The sequence below is a fragment of the Myxine glutinosa genome, chromosome 4, assembly GCF_964187855.1.
Source record: "Myxine glutinosa chromosome 4, kmMyxGlut1.1, whole genome shotgun sequence".
Classification (NCBI taxonomy): Eukaryota; Metazoa; Chordata; class Myxini; order Myxiniformes; family Myxinidae; genus Myxine; species Myxine glutinosa.
In genome coordinates, this window is record NC_136264.1 from 15,428,597 (window position 1) to 15,449,890 (window position 21,294).

The 21,294-nt window shown below is 42.9% G+C and overlaps 1 protein-coding gene across 18 annotated transcripts in view; it reads left to right on the forward strand.

Annotated features, from left to right (window-relative positions):
- The first annotated feature begins 13,360 nt into the window (after positions 1 to 13,360).
- PPP1R7 (protein phosphatase 1 regulatory subunit 7) overlaps positions 13,361 to 21,294 on the forward strand; it is a 75,576-nt gene continuing 67,642 nt past the window's right edge. For 2 of the 18 annotated variants that reach the window (XM_068111943.2, XM_078775490.1), the window contains exons 1-6: positions 13,361 to 13,486; positions 17,376 to 17,505; positions 19,589 to 19,641; positions 19,760 to 19,825; positions 20,050 to 20,180; positions 20,300 to 20,462. In XM_068111943.2, coding sequence (XP_067968044.1) covers positions 17,409 to 17,505; positions 19,589 to 19,641; positions 19,760 to 19,825; positions 20,050 to 20,180; positions 20,300 to 20,462 — 510 coding nt within the window. In that variant the 5' untranslated portion in view covers positions 13,361 to 13,486; positions 17,376 to 17,408. Of the gene's footprint in view, positions 13,970 to 14,089; positions 14,283 to 17,375; positions 17,506 to 19,588; positions 19,642 to 19,759; positions 19,826 to 20,049; positions 20,181 to 20,299; positions 20,463 to 21,294 lie in introns of those variants that run through there. The other 16 variants (XM_068111941.2, XM_078775489.1, XM_078775488.1 and 13 more) reach the window with 16 other exon arrangements.

A 21,294-nucleotide genomic window follows, 5' to 3' on the forward strand; every position in this document is an offset into this window, starting at 1 on the left:
CCATACTCTCATCTCCAGTCATCATAACTCTCATCTCCAGTCAGTCATCCATACTCTCATCTCCAGTCATCCATACTCTCATCTCCAGTCATCCATACTCTCATCTCCAGTCATCCATACTCTCATCTCCAGTCATCCATACTCTCATCTCCAGTCATCCATACTCTCATCTCCAGTCATCCATACTCTCATCTCCAGTCATCCATACTCTCATCTCCCGTCATCCATACTCTCATCTCCCGTCATCCATACTCTCATATCCAGTCATCCATACTCTCATCTCCAGTCATCCAAACTCTCATCTCCAGTCAGTTATCCATATTCTCATCTCCAGTCATCCATACTCTCATCTCCAATCATCAAAACTCTCATCTCCAGTCAGTCATTCATACTCTCATCTCCAGTCAGTCATCCATACTCTCATCTCCAGTCATCGAAACTCTCATCTCCAGTCAGTCATCCATACTCTCATCTCCAGTCATCCATACTCTCATCTCCAGTCATCCAAACTCTCATCTCCAGTCAGTCATTCATACTCTCATCTCCAGTCAGTCATCCATACTCTCATCTCCAGTCATCGAAACTCTCATCTCCAGTCAGTCATCGAAACTCTCATCTCCAGTCAGTCATCCATACTCTCATCTCCAGTCATCCATACTCTCATCTCCAGTCAGTCATCCATACTCTCATCTCCAGTCATCCATACTCTCATCTCCATTCATCCATACTCTCATCTCCAGTCATCCATAGTCTCATCTCCAGTCATCCAAACTCTCATCTCCAGTCAGTCATCCATATTCTCATCTCCAGTCATCCATACTCTCATCTCCAGTCATCCAAACTCTCATCTCCAGTCAGTCATTCATACTCTCATCTCCAGTCAGTCATCCATACTCTCATCTCCAGTCAGGCATCCTTACTCTCATCTCCAGTCATCCATACTCTCATCTCCAGTCAGTCATCCATACTCTCATCTCCAGTCATCCATACTCTCATCTCCAGTCATCCAAACTCTCATCTCCAGTCAGTCATCCATACTCTCATCTCCAGTCAGTCATCCACACTCTCATCTCCAGTCAGTCATCCATACTCTCATCTCCAGTCATCCATACTCTCATCTCCAGTCATCCATACTCTCATCTCCAGTCAGTCATCCATACTCTCATCTCCAGTCAGTCATCCATACTCTCATCTCCAGTCATCCATACTCTCATCTCCAGTCATCCATACTCTCATCTCCAGTCAGTCATCCATATTCTCATCTCAAGTCATCCATACTCTCATCTCCAGTCATCCAAACTCATCTCCAGTCAGTCATTCATACTCTCATCTCCAGTCAGTCATCCATACTCTCATCTCCAGTCAGTCATCCATACTCTCATCTCCAGTCATCCATACTCTCATCTCCAGTCATCCATACTCTCATCTCCAGTCATCCATACTCTCATCTCCAGTCATCCATACTCTCATCTCCAGTCATCCATACTCTCATCTCCAGTCATCCATACTCTCATCTCCAGTCATCCATACTCTCATCTCCAGGCAGTCATCCATATTCTCATCTCCAGTCAGTCATCCATACTCTCATCTCCAGTCATCAAAACTCTCATCTCCAGTCATCCAAACTCTCATCTCCAGGCAGTCATCCATATTCTCATCTCCAGTCATCCATACTCTCATCTCCAGTCATCCAAACTCTCATCTCCAGTCAGTCATCCATACTCTCATCTCCAGTCATCCATACTCTCATCCCCAGTCATCCATACTCTCATCTCCAGTCATCCATACTCTCATCTCCAGTCATCCAAACTCTCTTCTCCAGGCAGTCATCCATATTCTCATCTCTAGTCATCCATACTCTCATCTCCAGTCATCCAAACTCTCATCTCCAGTCAGTCATCCATACTCTCATCTCCAGTCATCCATACTCTCATCTCCAGTCATCCATACTCTCATCTCCAGTCATCCATACTCTCATCTCCAGTCATCCATACTCTCATCTCCAGTCATCCATACTCTCATCTCCAGTCATCCATACTCTCATCTCCAGTCATCCATACTCTCATCTCCAGTCATCCAAACTCTCATCTCCAGTCATCCATACTCTCATATCCAGTCATCCATACTCTCATCTGCAGTCAGTCATCCATACTCTCATCTCCAGTCAGTCATCCATACTCTCATCTCCAGTCATCCATACTTTCATCTCCAATCATCCATACTCTCATCTCCAGTCATCCATACTCTCATCTGCCATCATCCATACTCTCATATCCAGTCATCCATACTCATCTCCAGTCATCCATACTCATCTCCAGTCATCCATACTCTCATCTCCAGTCATCAAAACTCTCATCTCCAGTCAGTCATCCATACTCTCATCTCCAGTCATCCATACTCTCATCTCCAGTCATCCATACTCTCATCTCCAGTCATCCATACTCTCATCTCCAGTCATCCATACTCTCATCTCCAGTCATCCATACTCTCATCTCCAGTCATCCATACTCTCATCTCCCGTCATCCATACTCTCATATCCAGTCATCCATACTCTCATCTCCAGTCATCCATACTCTCATCTCCAGTCATCCAAACTCTCATCTCCAGTCAGTTATCCATATTCTCATCTCCAGTCATCCATACTCTCATCTCCAGTCAGTCATCCATACTCTCATCTCCAGTCATTGAAACTCTCATCTCCAGTCAGTCATCCATACTCTCATCTCCAGTCATCCATACTCTCATCTCCAGTCAGTCATCCATACTCTCATCTCCAGTCATCCATACTCTCATTTCCAGGTCTCCATACTCTCATCTCCAGTCATCCAAACTCTCATCTCCAGTCATCCAAACTCTCATCTCCAGTCAGTCATCCATTCTCTCATCTCCAGTCAGTCATCCATACTCTCATCTCCAGTCAGTCATCCATACTCTCATCTCCATTCATCCATACTCTCATCTCCAGTCATCCATAGTCTCATCTCCAGTCATCCAAACTCTCATCTCCAGTCAGTCATCCATATTCTCATCTCAAGTCATCCATACTCTCATCTCCAGTCATCCAAACTCATCTCCAGTCAGTCATTCATACTCTCATCTCCAGTCAGTCATCCATACTCTCATCTCCAGTCAGTCATCCATACTCTCATCTCCAGTCATCCATACTCTCATCTCCAGTCATCCAAACTCATCTCCAGTCAGTCATCCATACTCTCATCTCCAGTCATCCAAACTCTCATCTCCAGTCAGTCATCCATATTCTCATCTCCAGGCATCCATACTCTCATCTCCAGTCATCCAAACTCTCGTCTCCAGTCAGTCATTCATACTCTCATCTCCAGTCAGTCATCCATACTCTCATCTCCAGTCAGTCATCCATACTCTCATCTCCAGGCAGTCATCCAAACTCTCATCTCCAGTCATCCAAACTCTCATCTCCAGTCAGTCATTCATACTCTCATCTCCAGTCAGTCATCCATACTCTCATCTCCAGTCAGTCATCCATACTCTCATCTCCAGTCATCCAGACTCTCATCTCCAGTCAGTCATCCATACTCTCATCTCCAGTCATCCATACTCTCATCTCCAGTCATCCAGACTCTCATCTCCAGTCAGTCATCCATACTCTCATCTCCAGTCATCCATACTCTCATCTCCAGTCATCCATACTCTCATCTCCAGTCATCCATACTCTCATCTCCAGTCATCCATACTCTCATCTCCAGGCAGTCATCCATACTCTCATCTCCAGTCAGTCATCCATACTCTCATCTCCAGGCAGTCATCCAAACTCTCATCTCCAGTCATCCAAACTCTCATCTCCAGGCAGTCATCCATATTCTCATCTCCAGTCATCCATACTCTCATCTCCAGTCATCCAAACTCTCATCTCCAGTCAGTCATCCATACTCTCATCTCCAGTCATCCATACTCTCATCTCCAGTCATCCATACTCTCATCTCCAGTCATCCATACTCTCATCTCCAGTCATCCATACTCTCATCTCCAGTCATCCAAACTCTCTTCTCCAGGCAGTCATCCATATTCTCATCTCCAGTCATCCATACTCTCATCTCCAGTCATCCAAACTCTCATCTCCAGTCAGTCATTCATACTCTCATCTCCAGTCAGTCATCCATACTCTCATCTCCAGTCATCCAAACTCTCATCTGCCGTCATCCATACTCTCATATCCAGTCATCCATACTCTCATATCCAGTCATCCATACTCTCATCTCCAGTCATCCATACTCTCATCTCCAGTCATCCAAACTCTCATCTCCAGTCAGTCATCCATACTCTCATCTCCAGTCATCCATACTCTCATCTCCAGTCATCCATACTCTCATCTCCAGTCATCCATACTCTCATCTCCAGTCATCCATACTCTCATCTCCAGTCATCCATACTCTCATCTCCAGTCATCCATACTCTCATCTCCAGTCATCCATACTCTCATCTCCAGTCAGCCATACTCTCATTTCCAGTCATCCATACTCTCATATCCAGTCATCCATACTCTCATCTCCAGTCAGTCATCCATACTCTCATCTCCAGTCAGTCATCCATACTCTCATCTCCAATCAGTCATCCATACTCTCATCTCCAGTCATCCATACTCTCATCTCCAGTCATCCATACTCTCATCTCCAGTCATCCATACTCTCATCTCCAGTCATCCATACTCTCATCTCCCATCATCCATACTCTCATATCCAGTCATCCATACTCTCATCTCCAGTCATCCATACTCTCATCTCCAGTCATCCAAACTCTCATCTCCAGTCAGTCATCCATATTCTCATCTCCAGTCATCCATACTCTCATCTCCAGTCATCCAAACTCTCATCTCCAGGTAGTCATTCATACTCTCATCTCCAGTCAGTCATCCATACTCTCATCTCCAGTCATTGAAACTCTCATCTCCAGTCAGTCATCCATACTCTCATCTCCAGTCATCCATACTCTCATCTCCAGTCAGTCATCCATACTCTCATCTCCAGTCATCCATACTCTCATCTCCAGGTCTCCATACTCTCATCTCCAGTCATCCAAACTCTCATCTCCAGTCAGTCATCCATACTCTCAGCTCCAGTCAGTCATCCATACTCTCATCTCCAGTCATCCATGCTCTCATCTCCATTCAGTCATCCATACTCTCATCTTCAGTCATCCAGACTCTCATCTCCAGTCAGTCATCCATACTCTCATCTCCAGTCATCCATACTCGCATCTCCAGTCATCCAAACTCATCGCAAGTCAGTCATCCATACTCTCATCTCCAGTCAGTCATCCATACTCTCATCTCCAGTCATCCATACTCTCATCTCCAGTCATCCATACTCTCATCTCCAGTCATCCATACTCTCATCTCCAGTCATCCAAACTCTCATCTCCAGTCAGTCATCCATACTCTCATCTCCAGGCAGTCATCCATACTCTCATCTCCAGGCAGTCATCCATACTCTCATCTCCAGTCAGTCATCCATACTCTCATCTCCAGTCAGTCATCCATACTCTCATCTCCAGTCATCCAAACTCTCATCTCCAGTCATCCATACTCTCATCTCCAGTCATCCAAACTCTCATCTCCAGTCATCCATATTCTCATCTCCAGTCATCCATACTCTCATCTCCAGTCATCCAAACTCTCATCTCCAGTCAGTCATTCATACTCTCATCTCCAGTCAGTCATCCATACTCTCATCTCCAGTCATCCATACTCTCATCCCCAGTCATCCAAATTCTCATCTCCAGTCATCCATACTCTCATCTCCAGTCATCCAAACTCTCATCTCCAGGCAGTCATCCATATTCTCATCTCCAGTCATCCAAACTTTCATCTCCAGTCATCCATACTCTCATCTCCAGTCATCCATACTCTCATCTCCAGTCATCCAGACTCTCATCTCCAGTCATCCATACTCTCATCTCCAGTCATCCATACTCTCATCTCCAGTCATCCAAACTCTCATCTGCAGGCAGTCGTCTCATCTCTCCAGTCTCATCTCAGTCAGGGGCACCCTACATATGGCAAATAAAACACATTTACGCCTTCATGCAGTTGTATGAATCAAATTGGTGCCTCTTTATATTAACTTTTCTGGAGCATTACTTGGTTCCTCCTCAGAACACAAGGGTAGTCCAGCATGCACATTATATTTTTTTGAATGCCCCTTATTTTGTATTGTTTGGCATTTTCTACAAACTATGGATTGTCCCTTCTTTTCTATACTTTGCCACATGGCACACACCCTTATATAAAGGGGCTTTTTCTATGGCCCTGGCATTTTCCCAAGAACTACTACCGGAGTCATACTTTTTCCATGTCCAACTTTTTGGGGATCGCGACCCCATGAGCTAAGCAAAAATAGGACCGCGGGTTCTGAAGCTCATCTGGATCAGGAGCAACAGTCACTCAAACCCTCCTCAAACCCTGATATTTTTAATACCGTGAACAAACTTTGGTACATCATGGGTGATAAAGGTTGTGATCAAGTTTTATTGAAATCGTGTGTGTCGTTTTGGAGAAGAGAGAAAATACCCAGCTAACACAACATAACACCGGTGGGTCAACGTTTGAGCAACGGCTGCACTTTCGTTGGACCAACGTCGAAAACTATAGCCCAGCAAACATCGCCCCGACGTTACTACGTCCCTGGCGACTCTATGGGGGGCCGACCTTTGAAGTGAGGGTGGCACAACTTTGGACCAACGTTAGACAGACGTTGGTCACACGTTGGAATGAAGTGTTGGCCCAATGTTAATCAGATGTTGGAAAGGAGTACTGTTCCAATGTTGGGCTGTCGTTGGGCCCACGTCATCCCCGTCGTTGGACCAACGTCATCTTTATCGTTGGGCCAACGTCATCCCCGTCGTTGGACCAACGTCATCTATATCGTTGGGCCAACGGCCAAAAAAGGTTGGGCCAACAGTGGGTCGACATTGGAAGGGAGTGCTGTCTCACCGTTGGGCCAACGTTAATTAGACGTTTTAGGGAGTGCTGTCCCACCGTTGGGCCAACGTTAATTAGACGTTTTAGGGAGTGCTGTCCCACCGTTGAGCCAACGTTAATCAGACGTTGTAGGGAGTGTTGGACCAACGTTAATGAGATGTTGTAGGGAGCACCGTCCCACTGTTGGGCCAACGTTAATTAGACGTTTTAGGCAGTGCTGTCCCACCGTTGGGCCAACGTTAATTAGACGTTTTAGGCAGTGCTGTCCCACCGTTGGGCCAACGTTAATTAGACGTTTTAGGCAGTGCTGTCCCACCGTTGGGCCAACGTTAATTAGACGTTTTAGGCAGTGCTGTCCCACCGTTGGGCCAACGTTAATCAGACGTTATCGGGAGTGCTGTCCCGCCGTTGGGCCAACGTTAATTAGACGTTGTTGGAGGCGTTTGCCCAACGTTAATTAGACGTTGTAGGAAGTCCTGTCCCACCGTTGGGCCAACGTTAATCAGACGTTGTAGGGAGTGTTGTCCCACCGTTGGGCCAATGCTCCCATCCAGCATTTGCCCGACGTTAGGCTGACGTCATAGTACCCTCACCAATACAGTATGAAGAGCTTCAAAGAACAATTATTGTAAAAAAACATTTATTCAAAACATTATTAAAAGTTCAAATAAAAAACATATAAATCGAAATTTTAATAAAAGACCAAGAAGCAAATTAAGAAAAAAAAAACATTGTAAAACATTCCAACATTGTAAAACATTCCAACATTGTAAAACATTCCAACATTGTAAAACATTGTAAAACTAGAATCCGGGCACTCGGTAGAGCGCATACCTTCGCCGCAGCTACTGTTCTGTACTTGGCATGGGAGTGTATGCGATGTGAAACTTTATGTGAAATGCGATCGATTTTTAAAAATCAGAATTTGAGCAAATCTGTTTCATTCGTCTGTTAATATGCCTCCCCGATTGACAAATCTGCAATTTGAATTTCATTTGAGGTTGAAATGATTGCGGGAGATCGCGTTATAGTGATGACGTCTTGGATGGACATCCTCTTCTTCAGTCGCTCATAACTTTGAGTGAAATACGATCGAGTTAAAAATAGTCAGAATTTGAGCAAATCTGTTTCATTCGTTTGTTAATATGCCTCATCTCTTGACAAATCTGCAATTATAATTTTTTTTGAGGTTGAAATGATCGCGGGAGATTGCGTTATAGTGATGACGTCCTGGATGGACATCTTCTTCTTCAGTCGCGCATAACTTTGAGTGAAATACGATCGAGTTAAAAATAGTCAGAATTTGAGCAAATCTGTTTCATTCGTTTGTTAATATGCCTCATCTATTGTCAAATCTGCAATTATAATTTTTTTTGAGGTTGAAATGATCGCGGGAGATCGCGTTATAGTGATGACGTCCTGGATGGACATCTTCTTCTTCAGTCGCTCATAACTTTGAGTGAAATACGATCGAGTTAAAAATAGTCAGAATTTGAGCAAATCTGTTTCCCAAAATCTAATCAAATGTGTCCCGTATAATAACCAATCATCCCACCAAATTTCATGCAATTCGGTTGAATACTTTTTGAGTTATGCGATTAACATACACACACACAGACATACAAATAAATACACAGCGATCAAAACATAACCTTCCGCTTTTGCGAAGGTAACAAAACAAAGACTCCAACAAGCAGCAACGTTAGGATCTGGGCAGCAGGGAAGACTGGGGAAGATTTACCCCAGACTTGCATTGGAGGGTACAACCACCACGAAGAGGTGTCCCTGATAGTTATGGAATGACAAGTTGTCACGCTTGCTGGACTTGACAAACCCATCGGCAGTGAATCTTGTGTTCAGGACACTGCAACTTGCAGCAGCTGTAATAAAATGACATGTGAAGAACCGGACACGGATGTTGCATTTTTGCAAAAAGAGATAATTTTATTTCACACAAATATAAAATATTCCGGATATTTCAGGCCGGATCTGAATTCGGACCTGAACCAAAATCTAATCGGCTTGTTCTTGTCACCGAACTAACTCGTCCATCAAGTTTATTCATAACTCGTACACACCTTTTCCAAATATCATGTTATATATCGCTTTTCACCCGATCTCTTAATGGTGAAGAATCACTGAGAAATTAAACAAGTCAGGAGACGACGATGGTTCACGAGCGAGCGGTATTATCTGTTATGAGACTAGTTAGCTACACAATACCGAAAATTCGGTTCGATTCCGACAACTTTGAAAATTTGACCTTTGTGACCTTGAAATGTCAAAACGAAGGTTATTGACCTTGAAATGAGATAGAAAATACTGTATAATCAGTTATGAGGTTAGTTAGCTACACAATACCGAAAATTCGGTTCGATTCTGACAACTTTGAAAATTTGACCTTTGTTACCTTGAAATGTCAAAACGAAGGTTATTGACCTTGAAATGAGATAGAAAATAATGTATAATCATTTATGAGGTTAGTTAGCTACACAATACCGAAAATTCGGTTTGATTCCGACAACTTTGAAAATTTGACCTTTGTGACCTTGAAATGTCAAAACGAAGGTTACTGACCTTGAAATGAGAGAGAAAATACTGTATAATCAGTTATGAGGTTAGTTAGCTACACAATACCGAAAATTCCGTTTGATTCCGACAACGTTGAAAATTTGACCTTTGTGACCTTGAAATGTCAAAACGAAGGTTACTGACCTTGAAATGAGATAGACAATACTGTATAATCAGTTATGAGGTTAGTTATCTACACATTACCGAAAATTCGGTTCGATTCCGAATTCCCCAATTCCACTTTTTGAAATACCAACTTCTGTCCTGGAAGTCCTTGGTGTCCTTGTGTTTTATACTTCTCCCACCCCTCCCCCCCCCCCCCCCCTTCCCACGCCTCCTCCCCCCAAGCCCACTCCCTCCCACACATCTCCCTGCTCTTAAATGTTGTGTGCTCTCAAGTGTTTGCGTGCTTCCCATTCTTTTGTCTTCCGCTCCCTCTTTTTATATATTTTGTTTGGCTGGTTGATTTGTTTGTGAAGTAAATGTCAGCTCTTTCACGAGCCTCGATTCAGTATACAAAAAAAAAAAACTTTGAAAATTTGAACTTTGTGACCTTGAAATGTCAAAACGAAGGTTACTGACCTTGAAATGAGATAGAAAATACTGTATAATCAGTTATGAGGTTAGTTAGCTACACAATACCGAAAATTCGGTTCGATTCCGACAACTTTGAAAATTTGAACTTTGTGACCTTGAAATGTCAAAACGAAGGTTACTGACCTTGAAATGAGATAGAAAATACTGTATAATCAGTTATGAGGTTAGTTAGCTACATAATACCGAAAATTCGGTTCGATTCCGACAACTTTGAAAATTTGACCTTTGTGACCTTGAAATGTCAAAACGAAGGTTACTGACCTTGAAATGAGATAGACAATAATGTATAATCTGTTATGAGGTTAGTTAGCTACACATTACCGAAAATTCGGTTCGATTCCGACAACTTTGAAACTTTGACCTTTGTGACTTTCAAAGGTCAAAGGTCGAAGATTCTGAAATTTGTTGGAAAACTTGTATTTCATGATGTATGTGATAATATAAGATCATGTACGACATTTCACCCTATCAGGAAGCGAACAATGTAATAAAACCATCAAAAATCGACTTTTCTAAATTTCGTGACCTCGTGACCTTGACCTTGGGGCGAAAATGAAAAATCGAGCTCCGTGGGGCTGGACACGTGACATTGGCCTAACCAAATATCGAAACCCCTGTCAGATTGCACCAAACCCCTCGGAGAAGATGTAGCTTGAACTCGATTACCCCCTAAAAAGACATCTTTTTCGGGCGTGGCTCCGCCCACAATGGGCGCAATACGCCCACTCTAGGCAGGACACAACTAGATCATGATATCAACCTCCCACCCAAGTTTCATCGAGATCGGATGATATCATCGGCTAGTTATGCTGCGGACAGACAGGCAGACAGACACACACCCATGACGAATATAGTGGTCACTCTGTTTGATAACTCGTGAACCAATAATTCTTGTATCCGAATCCATATTCATATCTTCACCAAAATCGAAGATTTTTCCTCGTCACACACCCAATCGGTCCACCAAGGTTCGTCTCAATCTGTCCACAACTTTTTGAGATATCCTGCTACGTATCGTTTTTGGACCGATCTCCCGATGGTGAAGATTAACCGACAATATTCTAGTAGCCGGATCCGAATCCGGATCTTCACCAAAATCTAATTATTTCGTCCTTGTGACATTTCTGCCAAATTCCGTCCGAATCCGTCAACAACTTTTTTAGATATTTTGTTCACAAACGGACAGACAGACAGGAGTGAAAACATAATCTCGATCCACCTTTTGTGGTGAAGTTAAAAAGGCACGTACATTTTGGGAAAGAGTCCTGATATGGCATTTCAAGGTTTGACAGATTTCATTGACTGCCTGTAATCAGCAGTGTCTGACATATACAGTGCATTCAGAAAGTATTCAGACCCCTTCACCTTTTTCACATTTTGTTATTCTGCACCCTTATGCTGAAATCGTTTAAATTCATTTTTTCCCTCATCAATCTACACTCAATACCCCACAATGACAAAGAGAAAACAGGATTTTAGAAAGTTTTGCAAATTTATCTAAAAGAAAAAACTGAAATATCACATTGACATAAGTATTCATACCCTTTGCTATGACTCTTGAAATTTAGCTCAGGTGCCTCCCATGTCTTGGGAGTGCTCAAGTGTCTCCCTCCGATTTAAACGAAGCCGACAAAAAAATCTCTGCTGCATTGAACGTTCCCAAGAGCACAGTGGCCTCCATAATTCATAAATGGAAGAAGTTTGGAACAACCAGGACTCTTCCTAGAGCTGGGGCCGCCAGGCCAAACTGAGCAATCGGGGGAGAAGGGCCTTGGTAAGAGAGGTGCCCAAGAACCCGATGGTCCCTCTGGCTGAGCTCCAGAGATCCTGTGTGGAGATGGGAGAAACTTCCAGAAGGACAACCATCCCTGCAACACTCCACTGATCTGGGCTTCATGGCAGAGTGGCCACACGGAAGGCTCTCCTCAGTGAAAGACACATGAAAGCCGCTTGGAGTTTGCAAAAAAGCACCTAAAGGACTCGCAGACTGTGAGAAACAAGATCCTTCGACCTCATGGCTTGGTTTTTGCTCTGATATGCATTGTCGGCTGTGAGACCTTATATAGACAGGTGTGTGCCTTTCCAAATCATGTCCAATCAATTGAATTTACCACAGGTGGACGCCAATCAAGGTGTAGAAACATCTCAAAGATGATCAAGAGAAATGGGAGGAACCTGAGCTAAATTTCAAGTGTCATAGCCAAGGGTCTGAATACTTATGTCAATGTGATATTTCAGGTTTTTCTTTTAAATAAATTTGCAAAACTTTCTAAAATCCTGTTTTCTCTTTGTCGTTATGGGGTATTGAGTGTAGATTGACGAGGGAAAAAATGAATTTAAACGATTTCAGCCTAAGGGTGCAACATGACAAAATGTGAAAAAAGTGAAGGGGCTGAATACTTTCTGAATGCACTGTACCCTGCTGGAACACACACACACACACACACACACACACACACACACACACACACACACACACACACACACACACACACACACACACACACACACACACACACACACACACACGTTAGACCTGGTCGGTCTCCGTTCCACCTTCTGAAACCCGCATATGGAGATAACAAACAATGGAGTAGCATACCTATTTCATGGTTCAACCCCTCTTATTCCCCATAAACCCCTTTAATGTGCCCAGATTTTGATGTGGTCAATACACCTCCTTCGTTAGTCGTCAGATGTGAAGCTTGTAGCTGAGTTTCACCAACATCGTGTGTGCAGTTTCTGAGAAGAGAGCAAATACCTATTTTGGGGGCAACCCCCTTTCGGGTCCGATTTTTTTAATTTTATGCCGTGAGCAACCTTTGGTTGGCAATACTAGCGCAGGCTCGATGTACCTCCCGGTCTTTGCCTCCGTTGAAGTTCCTGTTCCTTATAAAGATAAAAAAAACCACCTTGGATCGAAAATGGCCCTTTAGAAGCACGTGACGTTTTCTGACCAATGAGAGATCCAGTACAACGTTCCCGTAATAACCAATCCTCCCCTCTGGGAGTCTAGATCGGTCACGATGTAGCGTATTCAATATACTTATTGCTTATATTCGGAAATTTGTTTTCCTTATTCCTTGCATTCAGGAATATACTGATTTGTCGTTTGTATCCAAGATCGTTTGTATTCTGGAATACTCTGAAGAAGATGTATTGATATTTAATATCAGCTCGGCTGTGAATTTATTTCCTTTTTTTTTTTTTTAAATCAAGTTCGGCTTACAATTGATGTAACATTAGATTTAAACACAAAATGTTGAATACAATGACTAGGTATCTGTATAAATTCAAACGAGCTGCACAAAGAGGGACGTTATTGGCGGAGTTAGGTGCGATGGCGGAACAGCGCATGGACGGTGAGGTTTTGTGAGATGACGAGGTTTGCGGTTGAGAGCGGTTTGTTGTTTTTATAATGTGCCGTGTTCGTGGTTTCTCGAAGATCCTGTGGTGTTGGTGCGCACCACACGTACACGTGGCTAATTTGTGCTCGTTTCGCGCTCTCACTGGGCACTTCCGCTTTGTCAAGCGATGGCGTCGTCCCGTGGAACGGCCCCACAGTTGGTTATTCGGCGGGAAAATGATTCTCGACGGTTGCGCAATCGTTGTGCTGGAGGTTGTAACACCAGAGATGAGGAAGAGCACTGGTAATGGCTCATCGGCTTGGTAATAAAACCACATTTACGACTACAGGTGTCCTTAGTTACCAACAGGACGTATTGCTGTCTGGAGAGGCAGCCCCATTTTAGTGCAGTATTTAGGTCTATTTAGTTAAACCGACGTGTTTCGGGAGAACTTCGCCGTTTTTTATATTTTTTTTATTGACGAGTTTGCTTGACCAGGTGAGGAGCGTCATCCACGAATGCGTGTCTCTGGTTGGTTGATTGGTTGGTCATCATCGGCACTGAGCAGGCACCGCATTGCTTCCCCCCCCCCTCCCCCTCCCCCTTCCCCTCCCGCAGAAGTCACCTTGGATGACCTGGCCCTGGCCCATAAAAGTGAGAATCTAATGTCCTCTTATGACGCTGCAGTACGATCTATCCTGTAGACCGCTGGAGTGAGCATGCTGGATCTGCTGTGTTCGTCCCACAACGGCGTTCGGATTCCCGGATAGATGGAGCGAGCAAGGAATACGATGGATCCGCCTCCTACTTTGTAACGGCATTAACTATTAAATAAATAAATAAAAATTCCAATACAATCTTACCTTATTTCTTATTTACTTTCAAGCAGAACCGATAACATTTTCTTTCCATTTCATATTACCCAATACAGATTTCAGAATTCATTTCGTATTTGAGAATTTAATTTAAAGCTGACTTAAACAAAACAAGCTTTTGTGCACAAAGTCTAGACTCATGGAGGAGTAAGGTGACAGAAGGTATAAACTAAAGCAACACTAATTTGGTCGATGTGCCAGGAGGAGAAGGAGAAGGAGAGAGAGAAGAGGGAAGGAGACCTAACAACCTGCAACCTCTGGTTGTACAAAAATGAGCCTGGCACAACAAACTACAAACAATAAGAGTCGAGCACAGCAACTGTACAAACGATAAAATTCTGGCACAACAAACTGTACAAACAATAAGAGTCGAGCACAGCAACTGTACAGACGATAAAAGTCTGGCACAACAAACTGGACAAACAATAACAGTCTGGCACAGTAAACTGTGCAAACAATAGGAGACTGGCACAAACTATAAACAATAACAGTCTGGCACAACAAACTATAAACAATAACAGTCTGGCACAACAAACTATAAACAATAACAGCCTGGCACAACAAGCTATAAACAATAACAGTCAGGCACAACAAACTATAAACAATAACAGTCTGGCACAACAAACTATAAACAATAACAGTCTGGCACAACAAACTATAAACAATAACAGTCTGGCACAACAAACTGTATGAACAATAACAGTCTGGCACTACAAACAATAACAGTCTGGCACAACAAACTATAAACAATAACAGTCTGGCCCAACAAACTATAAACAATAACAGTCTGGCACAACAAACTATAAACAATAACAGTCTGGCACAACAAACTACAAACAATAACAGTCTGGCACAACAAACTATAAACAATAACAGTCTGGCACAACAAACTATAAACAATAACAGTCTGGCACAACAAACTAGAAACAATAACAGTCTGGCACAACAAACTAGAAACAATAACAGTATGGCACAACAAACTATAAACAATAACAGTCTGGCACAACAAACTATAAACAATAACAGTCTGGCACAACAAACTATAAACAATAACAGTCTGGCACAACAAACTATAAACAATAACAGTCTGGCACAACAAACTAGAAACAATAACAGTCTGGCACAACAAACTATAAACAATAACAGTCTGGCACAACAAACTATAAACAATAACAGTCTGGCACAACAAACTATAAACAATAACAGTCTGGCACAACAAACTATAAACAATAACAGTCTGGCACAACAAACTATAAACAATAACAGTCTGGTACAACAAACTGCACCAACAATACCATTCTGACACAACAAACTATAAACAATAACAGTCTGGCACAACAAACTATAAACAATAACAGTATGGCACAACAAACTATAAACAATAACAGTCTGGTACAACAAACTATAAACAATAACAGTATGGCACAACAAACTATAAACAATAACAGTATGGCACAACAAACTATAAACAATAACAGTCTGGTACAACAAACTGCACCAACAATACCATTCTGACACAACAAACTATAAACAATAACAGTCTGGCACAACAAACTATAAACAATAACAGTATGGCACAACAAACTATAAACAATAACAGTCTGGCACAACAAACTATAAACAATAACAGTCTGGCACAACAAACTATAAACAATAACAGTCTGGCACAACAAACTATAAACAATAACAGTCTGGCACAACAAACGGTATAAACAATAACAGTCTGGCACAACAAACTATAAACAATAACAGTCTGGCACAACAAACTATAAACAATAACAGTCTGGCACAACAAACGGTATAAACAATAACAGTCTGGCACAACAAACTATAAACAATAACAGTCTGGCACAACAAACTATAAACAATAACAGTCTGGCACAACAAACTATAAACAATAACAGTCTGGCACAACAAACTATAAACAATAACAGTCTGGCCCAACAAACTATAAACAATAACAGTCTGGCACAACAAACTATAAACAATAACAGTCTGGTACAACAAACTATAAACAATAACAGTCTGGCACAACAAACTATCAACAATAACAGTCTGGCACAACAAACTATAAACAATAACAGTCTGGCACAACAAACTATAAACAATAACAGTCTGGCACAACAAACTATAAACAATAACAGTCTGGCACAACAAACTATAAACAATAACAGTCTGGCACAACAAACTATAAACAATAACAGTCTGGTACAACAAACTGCACCAACAATACCATTCTGACACAACAAACTGCACCAACAATACCATTCTGACACAACAAACTGTACCAACAATAACAGTCTGGCACAACGAACTGTACAAACAATATGATTGCAGTACAATAAATCGTACAAACAATGAGAGAAAATGAGTCCCTGGGTCTCCCCATTAGGTACGAACGATCCGATTTTCAAACACGAACGCCACTCGGTAGAGCACATACCTCCACCAGGCTGAACAGTTTACGTTTTTTAAAATCTCGCTGAAAGGCAAGATCTGCATTCGGACCTGAACCAAAATCGAATCGGCTTTTCTTGTCACCTAACCAAATCATTCACCCAGTTTTGTCATAATCTGTCCACAACTTTTTGAGATATCGTGCTATGTATTGTTTTTGGCCCGATCACTCAATGGCGAAGGATCATGTAAAAAAAATTGTAGTACCTGGATCTGGTTCCGGATCTTTATTAAAATCGAATCAATCCATGCTTGTCACACACACCTAACTTGCCCACCAAGTTTCATTCGAATCCATCCATAACTTTGTCAGATATCCTGCTCACAGAAGTGAAAACATAACCTCCGTCCACCACCATTGGTGGAGGTAACTAGTCTTGAAAACCAGGTGGTGACAGCTCATATCATGTTGGAATAAGGTCTTCCTTGACGCCTCTCACTTTTGAGTTTGCCAGTAAATTATTTTCAGGCAAACAGTTTATTGCTCCCCACAACGAAATACAAGGTGGTTTGCATGTTCCCTGGTTCTGTCGTCATGACTTTTGAGCTCATTGCATATTCTTACCTTGCAGTGGACTGCCAGGAAGAGTCTGAGGAATCTGGAGATGAGCGACGTAAGGAAAGGCCAGTTTTGGCAGAAGAGCAAGGTGACAACAACAACAACAACCGCTGATGCAATGCCTCTCCATAACCAGTTATCTGGTAATCATTTTGCCGACCTCGGAAGGGTGACAGGCTGAGTCAACCCCACTCGGCGTTAATTCAATGGGATTCAAAATCAGGACCTTGGGATCCCAAGCCCACTGCCCTAACCATTTGGGCTTCGGCGAACACCGGGTGTTCCTTGCTGAATTCTTACAATTTCTGCATTGTCCGAATATGAAAACTAATTTTGTACAAAATATAAATCTTTTCATTTTCCTTACTTATTCAAGAGAGATATGCTGTTTGCATTCCGATTATGACTTTAGTTGCCTTAATTATGTGCTAATATAAGTACTGTGCTAATATAAGTAATATAAGTACTGTTACCAGTTAAACTCATTATGCAGGTAGAAGAGGGAGGCGCAAGGAAACGCGGTTGGGTTTTGCCCTCCATTCCCATCCCTCCCCTCCCCCATGCGTGCAATAAAAAGAAAGAAAGAAAGAAAGCGAGAGCGGTGTGAGAGTGTGTCAGTCGTGTCGGTAAGGCGAGACTGGGGACTGTTCCAGCAGTAGCGTTAGATGGCAGCGGTTTTACTATCTTTTATTGTCCCCCCCGTCGCACCGCGGAGCGAAAGGGGGACAATGGTTTTCCCCTCCGTCCGTCCGTCTGTCCGTGCGTGCGTAAGCGAATTTGGCATTCGAATTTGGTGTGTGGGTGCAACCCACGTCAAAATCCAAGATGGCCACCACCATGTATGTCTGACACCATGTATGTCTGAACCTTGTGAGCGGAATATCTTGGAAAAATAAACGAACTACTAACTTCTAATCTGGCGTGTGGGTGTATCTAGGCATAAGGAAGAACGCTATTGAAAATTGGGTCGCCACGTCAAAATCCAAGATGGCCACCTTGCGTCTTCCACTTTGTCAACTCTTGCATCACTTCACCGACGGGGACCTAGGCGTAACGTTTGTTTAAGGATTAAGAATTGATGGCGGTGTGATTGGCTAAACAAAGAAACAGACAAGAAAGTTCTGTGATCAACAAACTTGGCAAACCTAGTTTTGCTGATTGCAAAGATTGTTTCAATGAAATGGGGGATGTGGGATTTGTTTAGGGGTGCTGAGGAGCAAGAACACAGAAAGGATCAGTATGTAACAGCACACAAGGAACAGTAGAAAGAGTGGGGGCAAACGCACCAACAGCAGGGACGAGGGATAAAATTGAGAGAGGCTTGGACAAATAAAGGATGTGGGGAGAATGCACGAGTTGGACAAGATGGATACAGAAGCAAACTTTCAGGAAGGAAAAACTGGAGATTTGGAAAGAGGTGTGCTTTGGGAGGATTAATGTGGGTAGAAAATCATTATTGGTTGGGGGATGATCTGTGTTGGTGGTGAACAGCTGTATTGAACACTTGGAGGGAAGAATGTGGAAGTTGGCTCCATAGGCAGAAAAAAGAGGAACGAATGAGTGGAGGTGGGCAGTGATTCTAGCACCCTGCTGAATCTTGAGGAGGAAGGGGATGGAGGGGAACAGCACAGAAAGAGCATAATGTGCAAGACCAGAAAGTAGACGACCGACCGACAGAGACCACCGACCTGGCTACAATGTGAAAGTGATAGGCCCATTTTTAAAATCGGCTTCATCGGGAGAGATGCTCTTGGAGGCCTTGGTTTCCATAGCTCAAAGGGGAAAGCATTACTCCATAAAGTCGCAGCCGAAGGCCTTGTAGGTGGAAAAGAGTTCAGGTGTGCCGCTGAAAGACTGCACGACAACACAGAACAAGCCATTGTATAAACTTTTTCGTTCATAAGATTTTATGAGCTGCATCCATCCATACCTACCTGTTGAGTCTCATGAAATAAGCTTTTCCCTTTGAAAGCCCTCCAAATACCAAAAAATAACAGACCTATTTTAACTCGCCCCTGATAACTCCAACTGTTATGTCCAGCTCGCATCCACAGTGCACTGCGAGTGACCCAGTATTTCCTCCCTTTTATCGCACCCTTCAGCATAGGTGAGTATGCTGGGTTTCAAATCAGTCCTGTAATTGGGACCCAGCCCACTCATCTATGCCCAAAACAGCGCAAATGTAAATTTGGTAAAGTGACTAAATGATGAACGTGCCGTTGGCAGGACAAGACATGCCTGTAGACATTGGAAGCATTGAACTTGACTCTGATGCAGAGGTGAGAGTGTTGCACTTTGGGAAATTGCATAATTGTCCTGTTTTATTTGACGTTGACTCTCTTTATGTCTTAATCTGCAATGTATTGAATCAGGACTCACTTCCTGATTTTCATGCAGGAAGTGGATTTGAATCATTGCCGCATTGGGAAAATCGAAAGGTTTGAAACTTTGCGAAACGTGCGGGTACGTTGAGAGGGAGAGGTGGTGGTGTAATTAATTTTACTTCTATGTTTCTTGTCGGCTTTGTCATGCTTGATACACTTGTGCTTTGCTTCGACCTTGTAGTTGTGATGATAAAGTCACTTATTTCAGCTTGCGTAACAGTGCTCCATGTGACACGTCAATACAGGTAGAATTGTATCAAATCATCAATGTGTTATAACTTATAACTGTACCCCGTCGTCTAGGTGTTGTGCTTGCGTCAGAATGTCATCAAAAAGATTGAAAATCTGGAATCCCTCACAATGCTCCAAGAGCTAGACCTCAATGATAACCTTCTGACCAGAATTGAGAACCTTAATGCTTTGGAGTCTTTAGAGTGAGTTGCTAACATTATGTTTTGTTCTTTAAAATGCTTTAAGAGTTGGGGATGACTGTTGAGGGGTTTGGGCATCCACGCTATCGCATCTCAAAGTGCCGCCTTGTCTGTGTGTTGAGGATCCTGGACCTGTCCTTCAACTCGCTTCGCAAGATCGAAGGGTTGGAGAGACTCAGCAAGTTAAAGAAGCTTTTCTTGGTGAACAACAAAATAGTCAAAGTTGAAAAGCTGGAGCACCTTCAGGAGTTGGAGATGTTGGAGCTGGGTTCAAACCGCATTCGGGTTTGTCATGCCTGCTTTGGCACGTTGTCTCCGCAATAATTCTATGGAAGTTGGTGGCTTGCCGGACAGATTCTGTAGTGGGTCCTTCTTGTACTTGCTGTTTAGGAGACCAATTAAAATGCTAATCCAATTAGAAGACCTAGAGGTCATGGAAGTCGTAGTAAGAGGGGTACAGCTCCAAAAGTGGGGATTTCGGATATACAGACTTGGCATTTAATATGGAATATATATTTTTTCTTGACTTGGGTTTACTTTCTTAACTCAGTATATCAATCTGGTGAGTTTCTTTTACACTTTGGTGATTTATTTGTTAAAAGAACCATAACACTGATTGTCTGTCGCAGCAAGAAGTCAAGAACAGGAATATATCACAGGTGGCGTGGCAAAATGTACGGACAGGTGCATTTGATGATTGGCTTCACAGTCGGGTATACAAGTGTTGTTGCGTTCTGTATTAGTGGAAAACAACTGCTGCACGTCTCCAAAAGTTATTGCCGCTTCCTCTGGAGATGGTCCGTCAACTCGACAATGCTGTTCGTCATGGAAGTGGTGGCTTTACGAAATTACGGCATGAAACAGTGTGCTATTGCTCGGCAGTATGGCATCACTCAAGGTCAGGTGTCAAAGATCCTGAAACGAAATGCTCAGAGGGGTGTCCCTACTCCAATACCGAGGCCAGGACGTCCCTGCAGAACCACAAGGTGGGATGATCGCCAGCTGCACTGGTTAGTCCACAATGGCCGTACCAAGTCAGCTAATCGGCTTAGGGCTGAGTGGCAGCAACTGACAAATGTGCCTGCATCCAGAAGGCTAGTCAACCAACGACTGGTTC